Raw genomic sequence first — 22,723 nt, 5'->3', positions numbered from 1 at the left:
CACGCGTGTTTTATTGCACTGGCTGCGTTCTGCCATTCATCTCCACAGCCACTTGTGTTTCAGTGAATCCCGCGCTGTGTGTGAGTGCGTTCAGCACTAAGGTGAGAAGCAGAGGGAGGGGTTTAAACTTGCCCGATGCGCTGGGAGCTGATTGACTGTCATCTCTCTCTCTCTCTCTCTCTCTCTCTCTCTCTCTCTCTCTCTCTCTCTCTCTCTCTCTCTCTCTCGGGTTTATATGTGGATTTCTCCTGCTCCACAGCAGATCTTTGCGCTCGGACTGGAGGTGTCGTTCAGGAGCCCCGGCTCTCTCTTCTACCGGACAGGACACCCGTGAGCATGAGTATGGCAGACACCCACTAAAGCCATCACGGAGAGATACGCGTATATACCGACTATGGCTGTGGACGGTAAGCTCGCTGCTTGTTATTTACTATGTAAACCAGTTCAATTATTATTTGATTCACACTGCAGCCACATGCACTATGATCCGTTTATTTACAGGGTGTCGTTATACAAACAATATTTATGACTTTTGATGTTTACTGTATTATTCTAGACTATACAGGACCGGAGACTAATATTTTTGTGTACCATAGCCTAATTCCTACTATACTATAAATTAACTCTTTACATTACACTGTTTACACAACATTTACAGTGCTATTTACTAATGTCGTGTACTAAAGTATAGGACTAAAACTTTAAAGTATATAATAAAATAATATTTTAACATTGTCTTTTATTTAAGATTTTTTTTTTCTGCAATTTGCAAAGAGTTGTTAAAACTTTTTCAACTTTAGACTATATTTTCTTACTGTAGTAGCTATTTATGATTACACTTTATTTTAAGGTGTCCATGTTACAGTGTAATAATACATTTAAGTACTGAGTAATAACAAATAATACATGTAGCCTATACTTACTATAGGGTTAGGATTAGGGTTTGATTTAATTTATAGTTATTACTACAGTAACGTGTAAAAAGCCGTATTTACTATAGTACATGCTTTTATTCTGCTACAGGGTATTATAATATCCTACACTACACTGTACTACAAAGATTTTTTTTTTTTTTTTGCTGTATCCTGTGATGCTGTTTATATTTTTTTCTGAATGCCATGTGCAAGGTCAGAAAGTTGCTAATTGGTGCACTGATGTTTTTTAATTAATTTTTTCCAGATGTATTTGTGCCCATCATGTTGACAATGACATTGCGCTCAAATCGCTGAAGGGAATGTCAGACAGAGTTCATGGGTTCACAGCTGGACATAAACATAAAGTCTACCTGACAACTTGCATGACAAATGAAAGCATTCACACACATGCTCTCAGTGATCTCGAAGGCATTTATGCAATCGCATATATATGTTTTCCCTTGGCCCCAGACAATTTTACATAATCATATAGCAGCTATATCTGCAGCGCTCAGCGTGGTGCTGAAACGGACAGCATGCCTCACTTTAACCTGCGCTTCTTCGTATTAAACGTCCTTTTCCTAATTCTCTCTCCTGCCACACGTGTGATTCAGTAACTTAAAAGTGCAATTTGTGCCCAAAATAGGATGTTCTGTACGTAGAAACAAATTGCATAATCATAAAGCCCCCCTCAAGGAAAGTTAGATCATTGTTTATTCAAACGTGTTGTTTTTTTATCCAATTAAAATGGCTTGTTTTAATCCGTGTTGTATTCTGTATTCAGAATATTATTTAAGACCGTTTTTCTCAGCCACCCTAAGAGAAAGTCTGATACGTGAGTGAGTACACAAGCGGTTTATACAGAGGCAGCTTATATTTGCATCCGAGGCGTTTGATTAGACAACTGAATTACTCTTGAGAGAACTGATTGTTTGCTTTAATATCTTCTATTGCACAGATATTGCCGTATCATTCTCCTGTTACAGTACAGTTATTACTTGGCAAGGTTTCATTTCATGCTGGCTGTAATAAAAACGTTTGGTCTCTGATTCACATAAAGCATGTTTGTGTCACTGCTCATATAAAGCTTCATTAGATCTGGAGAGGCACAGATGTTGGGTTAACCCCCTCTCACCCTGTTTCGCACACCCTACAGCTCTCAACCAATCCCAGCATGCAGCAGGAGGACTGGGCTGTTTTCCTGCTACCTAAGGGAGCACCAATGCATTAAGTGCATGGACAAATGCGTGTCACTCATTCATGCATACAGATGGATTAGAAATGCTAGACCCACAAGCCTCACTCGCGGTTTCTAACCACACCACACGCACATGTCTGAAAAAATAGAAAGGGAGAGCGTGAAAGGGCAGAAGCGATAAAAAGAGAGTCATATCTGGTTCTGTTTCGCTCGGATTGACATGCAGTGGTTGAAGGGAGTGTGTATTTTGTCTCAACGTGTGTTTCCATGCTTGACCAGCCTGTCAACACCATTGACTTTTATTCTTTCTTTCTATTCTTTTACCTCTAATTGCTGAGAAATGAGCGGCTTTTCCATCGCATTTCATCATAGGTTTCACTTGGTCCACCAGTTTTATAAAGCATGTAAAAACTCAGTGCACTTATAATGGGAGTCTGTGGGGAAATGCAGTCTGGAGGGTTTAAAAGTAGAAATGTGAAGCTATAATCCTTACTTTAATTCTGACATACAGTGTGTGTTATTTAAGTTATAATTATGGCAATTTGGCCCACAACACAAAATTGAGCGACCCTAAAAAGGACATAATGCTCCTGTTTTTTCTCGTTATAGTCGTGATGCTGCTCATCACAGTTCGGTACGGGCATCAGAACCGCGTCTCCTCGCAGCAGATCTGTGTTTGTGTGTGTGACGGAGGGATTCCTTACACTGTTTTCACTCCTTTACACATCTTTAAGCTTTTCAGGAGTTCTCAGCTGGTCATATGTAGGATACGCACACATAACAAGCATATTTATCCCAGAGCACAGCATCGGTTTGGATGTTCGGTAAGTTCTGTTGCGAAATATATGTCATAAAAGCTGAGCAATCAGGTTGTGAATGTATCCCTATGCCTTTAGGGACCATAGGGTCTTTATGTTCGGTGCTAAAATGCCAATGTGAATGCTAAGCGGACCAGGACTAAATGTTTTTTGTTTTTTTTGGTCCGGACCAAACGAACCAAGCGAACTACAAGTGTGAACACACCCTTACTAAGGTTTGCGATTGTCGGTTTACTGGTATTTACACGCCATTATTTTACACACCATTAATGTCTTAACCGATTTTGCACTTGATATTTTGACATGACACTGAATTTGCACATTGTCAGCAATGTAACACTGTAGCTTATCCATGTTGTGGGCAAAAAATAGATGCTGACACAGTCAATATTTCGGCCCTCAAAAAACCATTTAGTCCCCCCCTCCCCCAATATTTTAACATTTCAATGCATCATTATTGAATACAAAAGGTTAGATCGCATTTTATCTCGCTAGACTCATTTTAAAATGTGTAAAGTTCAAATTTTATGGCTGATTTACATTTTATCCAAAGCATTATAGAGTGGTGCAGGGATGATGTCAGAATTTTCCACTGGTTTCTTTGAGATTTTCCTATGGGATTTTATAATGGGGTTTAATTTATGCGTAAAATAAAGCCTGTGGTAAAGATAACTTGACTATACACTCTCAGAAAAAAAGGTACAAAAGCTGTCACTGTGGCGGTACCTTTTCAAAAGGTACACCTTTGTACCTAAAGAGTGCATTTAAGTCCCTCAAAGGTACCAGACGTGTACATATTAGAACCCTTTTGAAGGGTACTGTCCCAGTGACAGCTTTTGTACCTTTTTTTCTGAGAGTGATACTTTGACGTTTTGTTCTACAACGTAAAACGTGAATTTAAGCAGTTATGTTCATCTTTGAAAACGTGTATTTCTAATAAGTAACTAGATAAGAAAGCTTGGGGTGTGAGTGTGTGCAGTGTATGTTGTAGAACAAAACGTCAAAGTATCAGGTTATGTTCACCACAGACCTTATTTTACTCATAAATTGAAAAACCCCATTAGAAAACCCAATAGGAAAATCTCCAAGGAACCAGCGGCCGAATTAGACTTCCAGGATTTGACGTCATCCCTGCACCACTTTATCGCCTCGCTCCATAGACTTTGCTTAGAAGTGAAATACACCCTTTTAACTTAAAAAAAGGGTCACAATTATTGTCTGTGGTAATCGACAGTATGTCACAGATGCTGTTGATAGAGCTTAATTAGTGCTGAACCCCAGAACATTCCTTCAACAATGGTCCCAAATCTGTTCTTTAAGAGCTTTTGTGCTAAAGCCTCTTGATCTTGTTTGTACTCACAGTGCATTGTGGGTCAGATTAAACGAATCGCACCCAAACCACATGACCGAAGTTACGTCCCTGTGAACCGATTCTCACATGAGCGCATGAATAAAAGAAGAAAAGGAGGTGAAATGAAAGGAAGCTACTGTTTTCTTTAGCCACATAAACATGGTCTTTATTAGCCTTCTCTCACATGTTGGTTAAGGAGGGGCTCTTAACAGCTATTTGGTGTCCTGCCCAAAAGTTGCCTTTGGAGAGCTTTTGAAATGTGATCCTGGCTCAAATGGTGTGGAATGTATGTGTTTGTGTGTTTAGGCCAGCATCCTTGTGTCCTCGAAGGCATTATCTCCACCTTAAACCATCCGTCCATCCGTCCCTTTATCCCCCCTATTCTTTTGTATCATATCTTTCAAGCAGACAAAGGATTTTGCTAAAATGGATTTTGTGTGTGTGTCTGTATGGAATGTTTGATCTGTGTGTGTGTGTGTTTGCACATCTATGAGGGTGCATTATGTTTTTATGCTGCTGTACGTACGTTTGGGTTTTAATTCTCGTTCCGTTGGCCTGTTGTTGGTCTTAATACCCTCTTACTGTGTCATCGCAGTTCACACAGCATCTACGCTGACATCAGGGGAAGAGAAAGTAAAAAAAAAGAAAAAAGATTTGCCTGCTTTTTTTGTTGTTGCAGTGATCCGTTTAAAAGATCTTAAATGAAAAGACTTCACTTTCAGTGCATCAGCATAGAATAGGTTTACTGTTTGTATATTTGCGCAGCTGTTGTGGGTGGATATGTTTGTCTCTGACTTTGATATGATAAGACAATTCGCCGTCAGGTACGTTCACACGTCAGAAATATTAAAGGAATGTGTACAGGAGTGATGGCATTTCTGTCAGAATTTGGGACCAGAACCTCAAATAATAATACTTTAAGAATGAAACTGCAACGAAAAAATTCTTACTGGATAATTATCGAACTGTATTTCTATTAGCAATCCTATAAAAATGTCCCATCTGGGTGGTTGCTAGGGTGTTGCCAGGGAGTTGCTAGGCTGTTGCTTACATGGTCTAGGATAAAGGAGCCTTCTAAGTCTCTAACAGTACATTGTGGTCCTTCCCAGCAAGCAATTTTGCCGTCTAAAACAAGGCAAAGTTTGGGCTGTCAGTGAAAAATGTATTAGACGTCTAAACCATAGCCCAAGAATAGACTTTTTGCCTTGTTTTAGACGTCTGGGCTGTGTTCGGACGGCTATTAGACCTCTTTTAAACACAAAATTGCTTGCTGGGTTGTTTGCTGGGTTCCTTCAATGTAAATATATGTTGTTGTTTTTTTCAACCTGATTGGTTAGAAAAGTAATACCACACCCCAACAATGTTGGTAGCACAACAAGACAGGTTTAACATTTGGTTAGAGGTTTGTTCCAATCCCTAGTGCAATATAATGCTTAAAAGACACTGTTTAAATCAATAAGGCCAATAAATGGCATATTAGTCAACATGGCATGGCACTAAATCTTAAAACTACTTTCCTCAAGCTCCATTTGCAAAATTGCCATGCCAAGTTGGCCTCTTTTCCCTAGCAATGTCCAAGTCCATATTCTCCTCTTTCGATTCCTCCTCTTTTTTTCAGCGCACATAAAAACCACAATTGCTAAAGTGTGATTCATGTTGCTCTATTTGTTTACCACTAGCGCACGATGACGTTTTATTCTTCTATACTAACTTGCGTCGTAGCCTACGATTCAATAGCTGTCATCATCGTACAGTCTACATACATGTTGCACCCAAGTTTATTAGATCCATGTCGTACAGTGTGATTTGTAATGATCTTATTATAGGATTGCTGATATCACACAGTCTGTAGCAGGCATAAGACTGTATAGATCCTGGAAAATCACATATGCTGCTTTATTATGGATCAGTGCTACTCTTCTGAGATTCCCTATGAATAATAGTGGGATTGAGGGGGATGGGGAGGAAAATCAAGGGGGAGGTGTCTAATAAACATTCACTCGTCGTCAATCCCCCCCGGACTTTAAACAGATTGATCAAGCGTTAAAACCCGGGAAGGATCAATTTGGCTTAAATCAACAAGCATCTTCGAGAAAATGGACAGAGAGAAAGGAGGAGGCAGAGAGATGGCTGAAGAATGGAGAAGAAAGGTCCATTTCATTTGCTGGGAGGACTGATGGCTGGGTCGACCCGTGAGCTACGGATAATTGCTTTCGCAGAGGGCAAAGCTTTACACCCCACCCCGCCATCATCCCAAGTGTTCTCATCTTCGTTCTCCACACCCACCCAGTGGTGCTTAATTTCTTCAGTACTGTGGTCACTCTTGATTTTTTTTGTTTTAAATGGGCGGTCTGTCAGCTCCTCTCATCCCATTGTATTAGCAAGTGCACGGGCCCGTGTCCAATATCTCTCCGTTAATTAGTGCTACGCGAAGGAAAGTAATGCACGATTGAGAAAGATAAAGGATGAAAGAGGATGATGTTGAAGAAAGAGACGGGGAGAGAAAAGATAATAGAAACTGCTGAGAGAGTTGTGCTAATTAGAGATAATGCAATTGGTTTGAATTTGATGGAAATTGATGGTCTTGTGTACTATATTCTAGTTAGTTGTCATTTTGTGGTTGGTTTTCTAAAGCATCTTATTGCTAAATAAAAAAATGAATATTAATATGTTCAAATAATCTAAATCTAATCTAAACTAAACCTCACTTCATTTAAATAGTAATAATAAACCAGTCCTCTATTCTGTAATTCTGAACGGTTTGGGACTGTGCCTCCTGTGTGATAGAGGTTTCTGATTGGCCAATGGCCTCGCTGGAGGCACCAGGAAGAGATGATGCAGCTCCTGGTGGCGAAAAGCAATTACACTATTTGATTGCACTGATTTTTACATCTGTATTATCAGTCTCATCCAGCTCTACTCCAGGGTGCTCTCTTCTCTTCTCTGTGTCTGTGTGTGATGAACAGCTCTCCACATCCCACCCTGTCCCTCAAAATATCACCCATGGGCCATATCTCTGACTCTAACGCTGTCTCTGTCCCTTTCTTTCACATCAGTGTTCTCTTTCTGACCCTTTCTGACCGCTTGGCCATTAAGAAGACATCCATGAAAGACATCCTTCCAACATCTAGCCCTTGGAAGGGCTGTAGATGTGGATATTATAAAATTAGGTGGCTATTTAGGTTTACCACACAGTTTATTAGATTTATTAGATTCATTTTTTATGGTTGGTGTTAGCACAGTACAGTTATGATAATACCAGAAGATAATACCATGGTACTTCACTGTAACATATACCACAATGGAGAGCAGATAAACGTGTTCTTGTTTCCTCTAGAGGAACTTGATCCTTTCTTCGAGGGCTTGTGAAAAATTAGTGCACATAATTGTATTTAATGTACACTTGTTGTGTACTTCAAATCTTAGTATTTTTTTTTATTTCAAAAGTAGTTGCAGATAATGTTAATACAATAAAAAGACCACTTAAAGGTGCTCTAAGCGATGTGTGGTGACGTCACTTCTTGTTGATGTTCGAAGTATTGTCAAACAAAATGGAGGCTAGCTCGACCCTCCCTCCTCCTCATCCCATTTTGTTGCCGTTTGTGGAGCCTGGGCTGTCTACAGAGACCGTGTTTTTTTAACAGTGTGTTCAGGGGACAGGCAGCTAGCGGATAATGAGGAGATGTTTGCTGTATGTGACAAAAAATGTTTCAGCCTAAAAAACGCGTGACATCGCTTAGAGTACCTTTAAGTGCACTTAAAGAGAGTACACTTTCATGACTTCTTAACTTTTAAAAAGAGCACTTTGTAATATTGTCAAATTAAAAAGTACAATTTAAATCATGTTTTAATAATCTTTTGTTGTGATTTAAAGTACACTTATTTTGATATGATGACTAACATATTGATTATAATTTTGACTGTAGTGTGTTATTCGATATTACATTTTAAGTTAACATATTTTAAATGTACTAAATTGTACACACACACAGACACATATTTGAAATTGCAAATATATTTAAATACATGACATACACGTTTCAATAAATTACAAATAAAGTGTATTTTAGTTTATTATAAAAGCTTGTCAGTGCATTTGGCAGTAAACTTTAACTATATTTTAACAGCCAATATGTAAATATGAAATTACATATAAAGAAATAAGTTATCAAAAAAGTGCTCTTAAGTTTAGCTAATTGCATTTAATATAAATTTAAACATTTTCATTTAATTGCAATTAACATGCAACAATATGTGTATGAAAACAGCACATTCAGTTGACAGTTGTTTTCGCAGTGATATACCATAGAAGAACCATTTTTGTTTCCCCAAAGAACCTTTCAGTGAACATTTCTTAAAAGAACCACTTTTTTTTTCTTAGTGCGAAAAACATTTTAATAATCTAAAGAACTTTATTCCACTATAAAGAATCTTTTGTACAATGGAAAAGTTTCATGGATGTTAAAGGTTCTTTACGGATGCCGATAAAGAAGAGTGTTGGGACTTTCTGTTTTTTGTCTGTGGATTTGCCAGCGTTTGCAAATGCCATGAATAATATGCAAAGTGGATCACAGACTTGATTAAGATGCTTAACTCCAGGTTATTCCAGAGAGACCCTCCCTCTTTTAATTAAGGTGATTAGAATGATAAATGTCAGCTAATTTACATTAATTAGCAGTTCATTTAAAAAAAAAGATTTGCAATATCAACAACGGGGCCTGAAACATTGTCATTGGTGCCATTGTTAGGGGTCACATGAGTTTTTTTTGCTAAAGTTCTGGCAGGTGTTGAGTTCATTTTTGCCCTTGAATGTTAAGTGATGGACTTGAGGTAACGGTTATAAATTCATGTTTTTTGGTTCATTCAGGGATGCTCAATATTTTTCTGATTTCAATAAAAACCAATTAATTTAGATGTTACCATTTTTTCAGTGTCTTTTATAAAATAATGACAAATAACTGAGATTATAGGAGTTCAACTGACAAAAAGTTCAAGGGAAATACACATGGAAATTATACCAAGTATACCAATTATACTTTTAACTAGTTTTTCGGTGTGGCTGATTTATCACTTATTCACAAATTTTAATATTGGGTGAAATGTCTGCCTATGTCAACAATAAGGTTGCATCTTTCCTGTATGTGTCTTACTTTCTCTCTCTGGCTCTGAGGTGTGTTTAAATCAGATGGACTACTCATTTACACTCCCATAATCGCTAGGCATCAGTTATGTTTCCTAGAGGTCATGCATTATCTCTGTGACTCTAATCTCTGCGCTGTGACACATTGGTTCTCTCTCCTGCTTGTGTGAGTGTGTGTGTTTGTGAGGTCCTATCACTGACCTTTTAACATGTCTGTTCTCATAATCCATTCTGAAAGAGTCCAGACCACCTAATCTGTGATAAGAAAGGATTTGATGTATACTGGCATGAGTGTGTGTGAGGGAGAGAGTGAGGGAGGAAAGCGAGAAACACACTCTGTCAGGCGAGCTCAGAGTAAACAGTCCTCTTGGTTTTTGAACTCAAGCTGAAGCTTCAAAGTCACCCTCAGGATTTGCCCTTGCTGGTTCGAGGCTGTATTGAATTATATAATTCCCCTCTGGACCAAAAATAAAGACTGTTAAAAATTAAATACATTAAAGACATCAGCCAATGCACCTTCCGAGTTAGCAAACCCTGATAGATTGAAGCCTGTGAACCATTGCATCTTAAATTTCCAGTCTGTGTGTCAGTCAGAATCTGTCTGTCATGTGTGAAATATGATGTGGAAAAGTGAACTGATATGAGCTTTTGCATTTTGGATGCTCTGCAAAGTTTACCACAATCTTGCGACAGTTTCATGATGGGATGACTGCCAAAGTAACATTGGGTGGACTATAATCGGCACACTTTGCAATAGGTACTGGAGTAAGGCAGGGTTGTGTTCTTGCACCTGTCTTGTTTAACATCTTCGTACTGTGTGTTACAAAGCTGCTGTATAAAGAGATGGAAGAAGAAAGTGGGGTTGCAGTGGCTTATAGATTGGATGGTAACCTCTTTAACATCAAGAGGTTTCAGGCGGTCACTAAGCTTCAGTTGGTTCGCGTGCTGGAATTGCAATATGCGGATGATTGTGCCCTAGTGTCACATACTCCAGAAGATGTCCACTCTACAGTCCACTCTTAAAGCTGCTGTTAGAGCATACAGCAGGATGGGCTTGGATGTGAATATCAAGAAAACAGAAGTCCTTTGCTAATGGTCATTGGATCCCCTACAAAAACCTCCAGTATTTACTATTCATGATTCCCCACCTGCCACAGTGCCACACTTCAAATATCTTGGCAGTTATTTATCTAGTGATTGTAGCATGGATCAAGATATTCAACACAGGATCAAGCGGGCTTTATCTTCATTCGGGAGACTGAGGAAAAGAGTGTTCAGCAATACTAATTTACATCTACACACAAAGATTGCTGTTTATCAGGCAATCTGCCTCACCACCCTCCTGTATGGTTGTGAAACATGGACCGTCTATGCTCGACATCTGAAAATGTTGGAATCTTTCCACATTAGATGCCTGCAGCGCATCCTCAAAGTGACGTGGCAAGATCGTGTGCTACATATGGAGATCCTGACAAAAAACAACTGTTGGAGTATAGAAGCAACCTTAATGCTCTACCAACTTAAGCCGCATTTCCACCGAAATAACCCGGAACAATTTGTCCCAGGAACTTTTTTACCAGGAACTTTTTTTTCCCCCCAGACCTGTTGCTAGCCGTGTTTCCACCGCGGTCTAAAGTACCGTGAAGATTAGGCAAATAGTCCGGTGACGTAGGACTGCGTGCGACTTTACAGTTCCCACTGGATTTCTTCCTCTGAATTTAAGCTTAATAAAGCCTGAATCCCGTTGTCGGTCCATCGGTCGTATTTTTTAAACTCCATTGTTGATTCGAATAGCAAACGACTGTTACTACACGCACCGCAACAGATGGTGGTTGAATAAAATGCTGCGTGGAGTCAACCAATCAAAATGTGGCATGAACTCAACCAATCAGCATGTTCAGCGCCCAAGTCCCACCCCTGAAAGTTCCTGAACTTTGAAAAAGTACTACCTCGCGAGCATGGACTTTCGGAAGGGGGAAATATTTACCCGGAACTTCATTTAAACCCTGGTTCCTGCGGTGTAAACACACCGAGTACCAGCCCAAAGTTCCTAGTTCCTGGGGAAAGTTCCTGCGGTGGAAACGCGATGGCTTAGTCATGTTGTGGGAATGCCGCCAAGTCGCCTTCCACGTAAGATAATGTACGGTCAATTACATCTTAGCTTCCGATTTGCAGGAGGCCAAAAAAAGAGTCTGAAAGACCAACTAAAAGGCTTTCTTAAAGGTGCTCTAAGCGATGCCGGGAGTCGTAACTTCTTGTTGACATTCGAATTGTTGTCAAACAAAACGGAGGCTAGCTAGACCCTCCCTCCTCCTCACCCCGTCTCCTCCCTCCTCCCCTCCCTTCCGGCATAAAGGAAAGTCAAAGCAAACAAAGTTAAGTTTTACTGATACTTCATTCAATGTGTAATGTCGCCAAGTTAGATAAATGCTTTTATATATTGCAGAACAGAATGCAGAAAAAGAGAAACATTATCTTAAAATCGTTTCGCCACCTGAGGTTATAACTATAGCTCCCATACAAGGACGCAATAATAGCAAGATAACGTTAGCTTCGCGTTTCCCAGTGAGCATAAACAATGGAGGCGTCGTAAACAAATTTTGTCAAAGTTGTCAATAGCCTATAAATGAACATTCAAATTCATAACAAACAGTGGGTGAAAACAATCATTCACACAAATTGTCGCCCTACTGTGAATTTGCTTGATCATTTACAATAGAGATTGATCGCTAGCTGCTAGAAACAAATGTTGTATTCACCAAAGTTAATGAAGACTGCATAGTTCTAGCTAATTACATCCTTGTGTTGGTTTGGCGAACATGAACGTCAATTTAGAAAGAAAGATGGATTTACCTGTTCTGCAAAAACAGAGCAACTGAATGTCGGATTGGAAGCCCTTCTGCCGGCGGAGTTCTCCCACCTTTCGAAGGTTTTTCCGATGTAAATTCGGTACTTCGCGCGTTCCTTATCCTTGTCCCTCTTCTTTGCAATTTGTTCATCGGAACGTCGTCTCTTTGGTCGTGTGTCGGCCATAATTCAAACTTCCCTCTTCATGCTTCTCTCTCTCTCCTCCACACCCCCTTCATGTGTACGCGCACTAACCCCCCAAACCCCACCCTCAAATACTTCTTGTCGGTTATTGGCTGGAACACTGTTTGTTGTGTTTCGTGGTGCGGGTGATGGGTAGGGTAGGTTAAACCTATGGGTAGGTTTAGGTCTGGGGTAGGGTTAGGGTTAGACCGCTAGGAGGTGCCTTCTGTCCCATATCTATCTGCGTCTCATATTGACGCTAAAGGGTGCCATGTGCGTTGGATGTAGACGAAATGTCAAAAGCGTCAGTATATGACGCCTTGGGATGAGAACGGGCTGGACAGTCAGGAGAAACTTTTATATGCCCTGTCTGTAAAAGACAGTGTGCATCCCGCATCGGACTATACAGTCATCAAAGAACCCACAAATTATAGGAGAAGTCACCCAGAAGACTACCCAGAAGATGATGTGGAAATATGAACTGGTGATGTGTCTTCCTTTAGAAATGTGAGTGGAAAATCAAATTACATGCTGGAAATGTGTTGGGTGCTCCTTGACATTGTGAGATGTCTGTTTATATACAGTATAATTCAATTTGACAGACGCTATGAAAATTACCTTGAGAATTAAATCGTGTTTTGTATTTAGTATTTAGATCTTTTTGTATAGAATATGTTTCAGAAATACTATTTGACTATTTTTAAAAGCAGAATCAACCATCTCCATGTAACACACAGCAGAAGTGGTGTTTGGTTCCTGAATGATTCAATTAAAGGATTCAGTGTCTCACTCATAAAGACATGCACTTGTTTGTTCCTGAATGAATTTCTTGAGTAAATGTTTCAATGACTCACTTACTGTTTAAAGACTGTCACTTGTTTGTTCCTGAGTAGCGTGTTTGAACGAATAGGTTGAGTAAATGATTAAAATGCCTCACTCACAGTCATCCTAAATTAATCAATGTGTTTGAACAAGCAGATTGAGTAAATTATTCAATGAGTCACTAATAAAGACACTGGCTGCATCCAAATCGCATACTTCCCTAATATATAGTAGGCGAAAAACAGTACGTGACAAAAGAAGTACGTTCGAATTCACAGTACTCATAAAAGAGTAGGCAAAAATTACCCGGTTGACCTGCTTTTTCTGGTGGGTCTCCGAAGTGTGCATACGATGAACACTTTACTATCCCATGAGGCCATGGGAGAGGATTTATGAATGACATTGAAGTGCCATAACTGATGCTGGCAGGTCACATGATAATGACAACATGGCGAATGTAAACGTCTGGATTACATTCATACTACACACATGCATACTATATAGAATGTACTTTTTTAGCGAGCGTGAAGTAATTACTTATTCAAAATAAGTACCTACTCAAGTGAGTATGTGATTTCAGACGCAGCCAATCACTTGTTTGGTTAGAAATCCGTGGAAATTTCTCATGCTCAAAATCTAGTGTAAGTTCTGCTTAAGCTGTAGAGTCTGCGTGGATCTGCACTTTAAATTTCCACCAGAAATAGTATAACCATTAGGGTACCTTTGAGATAATCATTTCAACATTATGTATTCTGTTTTATGACAATTACGATTTGGAACACACCAATTGGAGAAAGAGTTGAAGAGACGGTTCATTCAGAAGATTCAGTGGAAACTGTGAGTAGAAAGTGCAGTAGCTTTTATTCTCTTCTCTGTTCTGCGTCTAAACGGCCAGTCTGGACAGCACACAATGCAGACGGGTAATTGGCAAAGCTGTCAGGGAGAGTCTGATAACATGGCAATTAAAGCAAGTGAATACAGTGAATGGAAAACGTAGAGCAGCAATCAGAAACAGAGAGAGAGAGAGAGATTACATTTGGGTCCTTTGAGGAGTTAGGTGAGTTCATAAAGATATAACCTTTCTACTCTTTATGAGACTGTCTGTGTGGATGAGACAAGAGAGAGAAATGTTCTCTGTGGAGAGTAATTGCTAAGGCAATTACTATTGCTCATTCATGGATTTGAACAAACCACTGACTCGTCCCGCGCCGTTTGTGTGGACATGAAGGATATTGTCAATGATTTGATTGTATTTAAAGGGATAGTTCACCTCAAATTGAACATTTGGTCATCATTTACTCACCGTCATGTTGTTCCAAACCTGTATGACATTCTTTCTATTGTGTAATATAAAAGAAGATACTTTGAAGAATGTTGGTAACCAAACAACATTGGAGCCCATTGACTTCCATTGTAGAAAAAAGAAAACTGGTTCTCACTCCTTCATCGTTTGTTTCTGTCTTGTTAGTTATCCCTGTGTGTATAAGCCCCAGTGTTTGCTGTGTTTGGTTGTCAGTTGTTGTTCGTGTATCCTCGTAGTCTTGCTCTCGTTTACTGGCTCCTCATGTTCCATGTTTTGTTTTGTTTAATAAAAATACGCCTGCACTCAGTTCCACACTCCTGCCCACCTTCCTCACCCTCTCCCTGTAACAGAATAACTGACAACCAAACACAGCAAACAGTGAGGCTTGTATACACAGGGATAACAAGAGGGGAACCAAAAGGACTACAAAAGGACTACAAAACTAGAAACAGGAAACAGGAAATAAACCAAACACAAACTAAACATAAAAGTCCGAATGAGAGACATGGCTTTTTTTTTTTTCATTACTTAATAATTCGATTTTTGTTTTGTTTTCTGTCAGACAGCTGCAGAAAAAAAGCCAAACACATTGTGATCGCACAAATGATCCTAAAAATGTTCAAGTCTAGGGTTGAAGGAGAGAGAAATGAATAAGAGAAAGAGGTGGGGCTTGTTGTCTTTAATGGATGTGGGTGAGTTCATTTGTGGAGAGATTCAGCACCGGGACTGACCCCTGCATGTTACTACAGTAATTACAGACAGACTGAGTCCATACACGCGCACGCACACGCACACACACGCACACGCACACACACACACACACACACACACACACACACACACACACACACACACACACACACACACACACACACACACACACAGCTGAGACGTCCCGCTGTTTGTAGGAGAGTGTGTGTGTTCGGCTGTACTCTGTTGTTCATTACTTTCACTCTCTGTCTTGAGTTCTGTTTGTCCTTTTATTATTCTCTCTCTCTCTCTGGTGACCAGAGATGAGTCTCTCCTCCTCTCAGTTGTTGATTTGTGTCATCTTTCCTTACTTCCTTCTGTTCGTTCCTTCCTTCCTTCCTTCCTTCCTTCCTTCCTTCCTTCCTTCCTTCCTTCCTTCCTTCCTTCCTTCCTTCCTTCCTTCCTTCCTTCCTTCCTTCCTTCCTTCCTTCCTTCCTTCCTTCCTTCCTTACTTAATTTTGTATTGTTCCATCCTTCTTTATTTTTATTTTAAAGTAGTCATTAATTACCCTTTTTCTTTCTTCTGTTCCTTCCTCACTTCTTATTTATTCCATCCTTCCTTTCCTTCATTTGCTTATTCTTTCCTTTCTTGCTTCTGTTCTTTTCCATCCTTCATTCATTTGTTTGTTGTTTGTTTGTGCGTTCTTTCCTTTCTTTCCTTCATTTCACTTCCTTCTTTTCTTCATTTTGTTCTTTCCATTCTTCTTTCTTCCATTTCATTTTTCCATTCCTTCATTTGTTCATTCCTGCCTTTCTTCCTTCTCTTCCCTCTTTCCTTCATTCATTTGTTTGTACCTCCCATCCTTCATTATTTTCTTTCTTTTCTTCCTTCTTTACTTCCTTAATTTTGTTCATTCCATCCTTCTTTATTTTTTTACTTCCTTCATATCCTTTCCTTCATTTGTTCATTCCTTCTTTTACCATTCTCTTCTGTTCATTAGTTTCTTTGTTCTTCCCATCCTTTCTTTTCTTTCCTTTTTCCTTCATTTGTTCCTTCCTTCCCTCCTTTTGTTCCTTCGTCTCATTTATTCATTTGCTTGTTTGTTTTATCGTTGGTTAGTTCATCAATCCTATCTTTCTTTCTTCCTTCTGTTCCTTCCTCCCTTCCTTTATTTGGTCCATCCTTTCTTTTCTTAATTTGTTCGTTCCTTCTTATACTTCCATCCTTCTGCTCCCCCGTTTACTTAGTTTTTTCCTCCCATTCTTTTGTCCATTTGTTCCTCGATTCCTTCTGTATATTAATTTGTTTCTTTCATTCATTCATTCCTTCCTTCCTTCCTTTTTTCATTCAGTTGTTCTTTCCTTTCCTTCATTCATCATCAAAATGCACATGAAATGCAAACGCAAAAATGCAATAATTCTATAATGAAACTACATTCCTCACACTTAATACATAAAGTAAAATCTTGAAGAACATTAATAAAATCATAAATATTCTTTTACAGTGCTCCATTGTGGCCTACAAATGAAAAATACTGTTACTATGCCAGCACTGCAATGAGAAAAGGCTTTAGAGATTTTTATTGGTATCAATTTTCACCGTTTTCCTAGAATCTGAGCGTATTTTGAGCCAAACTCATCTGTCACGGGACAGATCATAGTCTAACAGACATGATTTCAGTCATAATGTAACTTTCAAGAGAAGCACAGAGTCAGCTCTGATTGTCCCTATTAGCTTTAGAAATCACCCAGAAATACGTTGACTGAAAGAGAAATAACAGCATTAAACACGTTCAATTACACATGTTAGCATGTTAACTTTGACATCTACATACGTACATAATTCATAAATGGCTAAATAATTTATCCATTTATCCATTCAAAGCTAAAAACACTGTTTATAATTGGTACTGTCACATCATAGTTGACATTTATGAAGTTTTCATCCACAGACGCACACTTCCCGAGTCAATACTGTCGATACAGTATTGAATGCGGCCAGTGTTGAGTACATTGGACAGTAGAGTTGAGGTTAGCTCCATTGATCTGTCAGGAGAATCTGATTGGCTTATATTTTTGTGTTTATATGCGGCAGGGCGTTAGATCACTATACGTAAGCTCTTCTCTCCTATTTCAACAACCTCGAAATGCACAGTAACTGTGCTCTGGACGGTGGCTGTTTCTGCCCTTTCTGGTCCCGGCCGTGGACAGGCCGGGCCGGTTGACTCCCGTGGCTGAATTGGGGTGAAGGTAGGCTGGCGGGGCAGGCCCATGAGGGGGCAGAGGGTAATGGTGCTTCAGCCCGGCACTACTCCGGCATACAGAGCTGCCATACAGTGTTTCATAGAAGGTACAATTATTTTTCTTTTTTTACTTACTAATGGTTGGATGGTTTACAATGATGAATGCTTTTAATGTTTGTCCCAGAGGAAGGTGTTTTTGCTTTCAATGCTCAGGAGACCTAATTTAGCTGTCCGTTATGTTTCATAATATGTATGTGTGTCAAATTCGTATCTGATGTTTCTACTGAAATTACTTTAGGGAGAAATAAAAATAGATATTATGAGACTTAAAGGGTTATGAAATGAAAGTGGATAGTATAGTTAAGATAACTGGGTCTTTTGATGGGATGTGAATTTGAGTTGAAAATTCTGACTTTGGTAGATCTGAGCGATCTCTTCTGAAGAGATGAATACAATATTTACTTATTCTATGATTTGTGCATTTCCAAAATTGTCAGTCTCTTTCTATTCAGCCTATGTGTTAATCATTTTGTATTTGCATATATTGAATATTTTGCACAGTAATGGGACTGTATTGGGTCATCACTTGAGCAAAAACACTTGAGATCCATTTAATAATTATGGCCTGGAAACTAAGATTAGCTAGGGGTAATTGAAAAAAATTAAGTTATGTAAACACACAACTTAATTTTTTCAATTACGCATGAAGTTTATTTACTCAATAATTTTAAGGCAACGGGTTTCCTCCCTTTTTTTAAGTTAAAGGGATAGTTCACTTTGAAATAAATTTTTGATATGTTTTAGCTTACCTCAAGGGCATCCAAGATGTAGGTGTCTTTGTTTCCGCAGTAGTTTCAATTTTGATATTTTTAGGTCAAACCGTTCTTGTCTGTCAGTCATATAATGCAGGTCGATGGTCACTGGCTCAAAACACAAGCACAGAGTCCAAATTAAAACAATTCCCCATCGTCCAAATTAAACAATTCCCCATCGTAAGTACACATTGATGGCCTAAGACACGAAACGAGCGGTTTGTGTGAGAAAACGAACAGTATTTATATCGTTGTTATCTCTTGAAAACAGCACACGTCCAAATGATCTGACGGCGCGGGCGGGTATAGAGATATACATAGATGTCGCCTTGGCTACTGCAGTTCAATGGGACGAAACCATAGCCAAGCGACATCTAGTGTATATATCTATACCCGCCCGCTGGCGGGTATAGATGTATACACTAGATGTCGCCTTCGCTACTGCAGTTCATTGGAACGAAACCGTAGCCAAGGCGACATCTATGTATATATCTATACCCGCCCGCGCCGTCAGATCATTTGGACGTGTGCTGTTTTCAAGAGATAACAACGATATAAATACTGTTCGTTTTCTCACACAAACCGCTCGTTTCGTGTCTTAGGCCATCAATGTGTACTTATGATGGGGAATTGTTTCATTTGGACGATGGGGAATTGTTTTAATTTGGACTCTGTGCTTGTGTTTTGAGACAATGACCATCGACCTGCATTATATGACTGACAGACAAGAACGGTTTGGCCTAAAAATATCAAAATTGAAACTACTGCGGAAACAAAGACACCTACATCTTGGATGCCCTTGAGGTAAGCTAAAACATATCAAAAATTAATTTCAAAGTGAACTATCCCTTTAAGCCAACTTATTACTTTTTACAGTTTTCTCCTGAGGAAAATCACTTAAAAACAGTAATTGTGAGCACACCTTTATACTGAGATCTCATTGGTGGTTTTCCTTCCTCTTATTGTGTACGATGTATTCAGTACAATAGCTCACGGAGACAGCAAATACACAAAAGAAAGGGTTAGGAGATTATACAATATTGCAGTATTATGAAACAATAGAAGGACTACTGGATCTTATAAGTGAATATTAAGTATTTGAATATTCTTATTATGCAGATGATGCTGAATATGCTAATGAAGTCTGTATAAAAAAACGTTCCCTACAAGGTCAAAGTTTCCCTCCAAACTCCGCAGATGTTCACTTGTTTTTGCATTCACAAGTAGGTCCTCATCTCTTTTATGGATATAATTTAAAACGTCACAGCTAGGAGCTATAGAGGAACTTAGCTCTCTCTCTCTTCAAGGTTTGGTCTGTGTGTGACGTGACGAGGCAGTCAGTGGGCATGAATAATTCACACACATCCATGAATCAACATTCATACTTTTTGTTTGTTTTCCTTGTTTAATGATGTTTTCTGTCTGTTGATGGAGGGCGTCTCAGACTTGTTTTTTCAGCGGGAGATCTCATGTTATTCCTCTGTCAATCTTCCTCCGTTCCAGGTCGAACTTCTGGCTGTCAGAGCAATTTGATCTCCCACAGACTGACTGTTTGCAGTGAGAGACTCATTTTAGTAATGCATGTTACTGAATATGCCAGAAACTGAATAACCCTCAAGTGAAGTGAAGTTGAATTTATAATTCTAGCATTTTATTGAACAGAAAAGTTAGAAATACCAATTAAACTTCAAGTTGAAAGCTGCTTTGCCTTGGAGATTCACTGAAATGTCCAAGGTTTAACCATGTTATGTCGACTTTCTGAATCACCATTTACATAAAATGAACTCACGTCTGATCTGAAGTCTCTGCTTGCTTTTGTGGGGCAAAATTATTTCCTTTTGGAGATCTTGAAGTGAAAAAAAATGAGAGATGGGACTATTCACCCTGCCTACTAAGTACTAAAGCTAGTTTGTATGGATGAGAAAGTTCGACAACACATTCTTTGAGAACAACTTTATATTTTTACGGTATTTTTCTCAACATGATTGAATTGCTCTCTAGAGCTGGGTCAAGATGGAATAATTTCATGCTTCATTTCTGGGGTTCAAGATTGTCCCTGCAGGGCTTCCCCTTGGTAAATACTAACCACGGATTGAACACACTATAGCTGGAAGACATTCTGATTTGGAATAGACTTATATATTGAAAAGGTAATCTCAGGAATATGTTTTTAATTAGCTTGTGGCTATATTTATTTAACCTGTTCATGTTAACTGTAGTTTAAGTTTAAATTTGAGGACACTTTCTTTGCATGTCATTTTTTATTTTATTTATGCTTTTTCTGATGGTATCAGATAGCGATACCATGGTACATTGACACAGTATACCATTCAAAAGTTTTCTTGAATTTCTTTTTTTATTCAGCAAGGATTACTTTACTTTGATCAAAAGTGACAGTAATGTAATGTAAAGTTACAAAAGATTTTTATTTCAAATAAATGCTGTTATATTCATCATAGAAATGATCAATTATCATGGTTTCCACAAACATATTAAGCATTATTGTTAATAATCAGAAATGTTTGTGGATCATCATATCAGAATGATTTCTGACGGATCATGTGACACTGAAGACTGGAGTAATGATGCTGAGAATTCAGCTTTGATCACAGGAATAATTTACATTTAAAAAAACTGAAAACTAATAATAATGTAATAATATTTCACAATATTACTGTTTTTACTGTATTTTTGATCAAATAAATTATTTACTCAGTCACAAGACTTCTTTCACAAACATAAAAATAAAAACACTGAATTTGTTTCTCATGTTTTGGCGTAATATAGACAGAGGGTGACAATTTGTATTTCAACTGTATTTCATAGTTTTATTGACATTACTATTATTCTAAAAATAAAATAGTAATAATAAAGTATTATTTTATGCAAAAAAATAGCAATAATAAAGATAATAGATGTAGAAACTTTTAGTGCATATGCAAAAAAACAATTAATTTATAATTTGTTAAAGTGTTCTTTTTTCATGTTAAGTATTTATTTTAGTTTTCTGTCCAGTTCTTCAGGAATAAAGTGCCATTTTTGAAGGGATGAAGGTAGTGCAAGTGCCTTAGATGCCTACTTGGTTGATAGGTGAAGGAGTCTTGGAGCCTCTGGGAAAGTTCATTCAGCTCATAAGAGGAGTTTCTTCTTTAGGAAAGAATAAGTTTTTCCAAAAGTGCTGTGGTAATTTACCTTGGGCTTTGGCTCTGTATGACCTTCCCACAAGCCACACTAAACCACAGGGTAATTGCTTGCTAATGACTGTTAAAAAAGAAAGGAAATGTCAAATGAAGTTTGGAAACTTTCATGATTAGTCTTCTTCCGTGGTGGCAGGAGAAGATCTAAGCCATTCCATCAATCATATCAGGCAGGAGAGTGGCTCTCTTTTCAGGGTCGAAAGCATTTGCCATTGGATCCCAGCTCTCTCTCTCTCTCTCTCTCTCTCTCTTTGCATTTACTTACCGGTCCTTGCTCCTGTTTCCATCTCTCTCTTTCTTTGTCTTCTATTACATGTATCTAAGCGGTTTAGTGCCTTGCATCAGCACTCAAAGAGCTTTGTACATCTCCCTCCCAGAATATTTAATGAAAATATTCAGACTTTTGTCCACATTTGACCTCTCCGTTCTGTCTCCACCCCTCCCCTCTTCTGATGGTGGTGTCGAGAACGCCTTTTGACTTGAAGATCAATTCTGGACAAGTTCACATTCTGAAGGGTCAGAAATAATCTTGCTTCCTAAAATTACACCCGACTGTCTCCACGGCATTATCTACACTATAGTCTTAAAGACCAAGAGACACAGGGCCCTATTTTGCACCCACGCATTAGCGGACTTTTCCCTCCACAGACGCACGTCGGTTAACTAAGAAATACACTTGCGCTCCCGGGGCGGTTCAGCACAAAGAGGAGGCGTGTTCCGGCGCAAACGTTCCCTCATGCTATTTTGCAGGTTTAGAAAACAATTCCGCCACTGACCGAAAAAAACTAGTTTAAAGTCAGTGGCGCGTTGCGCATGTTATTATATGCTATTTTAAGGGCGCATGCTTGGCCATAATCAATGTAGCGTGTGCACAACGTGCATGCACTTCGATTCTCTCATCTACACAGAAGCAGCAGTTTTCATTTTTGCAAATCATACATTATTATTATGATAGATAGATAGATAGATAGTTTATTATAAAAGCATACATCTAGCTTTCACATTTACCCAAATTATCATACGCCTGTTTAACCGAAGTTAATTTGGGTGTGTTTCTCCATCCCCAATGTCACTTCTCTGTGTTTTACGGCCCTGACGAGAACGTCGGTCTCCTCGGCTGTGAACCGCTCCTGGCGTGCGCCTGGCAAATCCGCCGTTATAATAGGAGTCCGCTATAGAACAAGCGCGCCTGCTCTTAAAGGGAA

General features: G+C 38.9%; 1 protein-coding gene across 2 annotated transcripts in view; it reads left to right on the top strand.

Annotated features, from left to right (window-relative positions):
* Window positions 1-243: 243 nt before the first annotated feature.
* samd10b (sterile alpha motif domain containing 10b) overlaps window positions 244-22,723 on the top strand; it is a 68,824-nt gene continuing 46,344 nt past the window's right edge. Inside the window, exon 1 of one of the 2 annotated variants that reach the window (XM_084428978.1) lies at window positions 244-407. In XM_084428978.1, the coding sequence (XP_084285104.1) occupies window positions 395-407 (13 nt within the window). In that variant the 5' untranslated portion in view covers window positions 244-394. Of the gene's footprint in view, window positions 408-17,350; window positions 17,617-22,723 lie in introns of those variants that run through there. The other variant, XM_084428977.1, reaches the window with a different exon arrangement.

Source organism: Rutilus rutilus, assembly GCF_951802725.1.
Source record: "Rutilus rutilus genome assembly, chromosome: 13".
Taxonomy (NCBI): Eukaryota; Metazoa; Chordata; class Actinopteri; order Cypriniformes; family Leuciscidae; genus Rutilus; species Rutilus rutilus.
The sequence above is the reverse complement of the archived record's forward strand: the minus strand, read 5'-3'. Positions and strand labels throughout refer to the sequence as shown.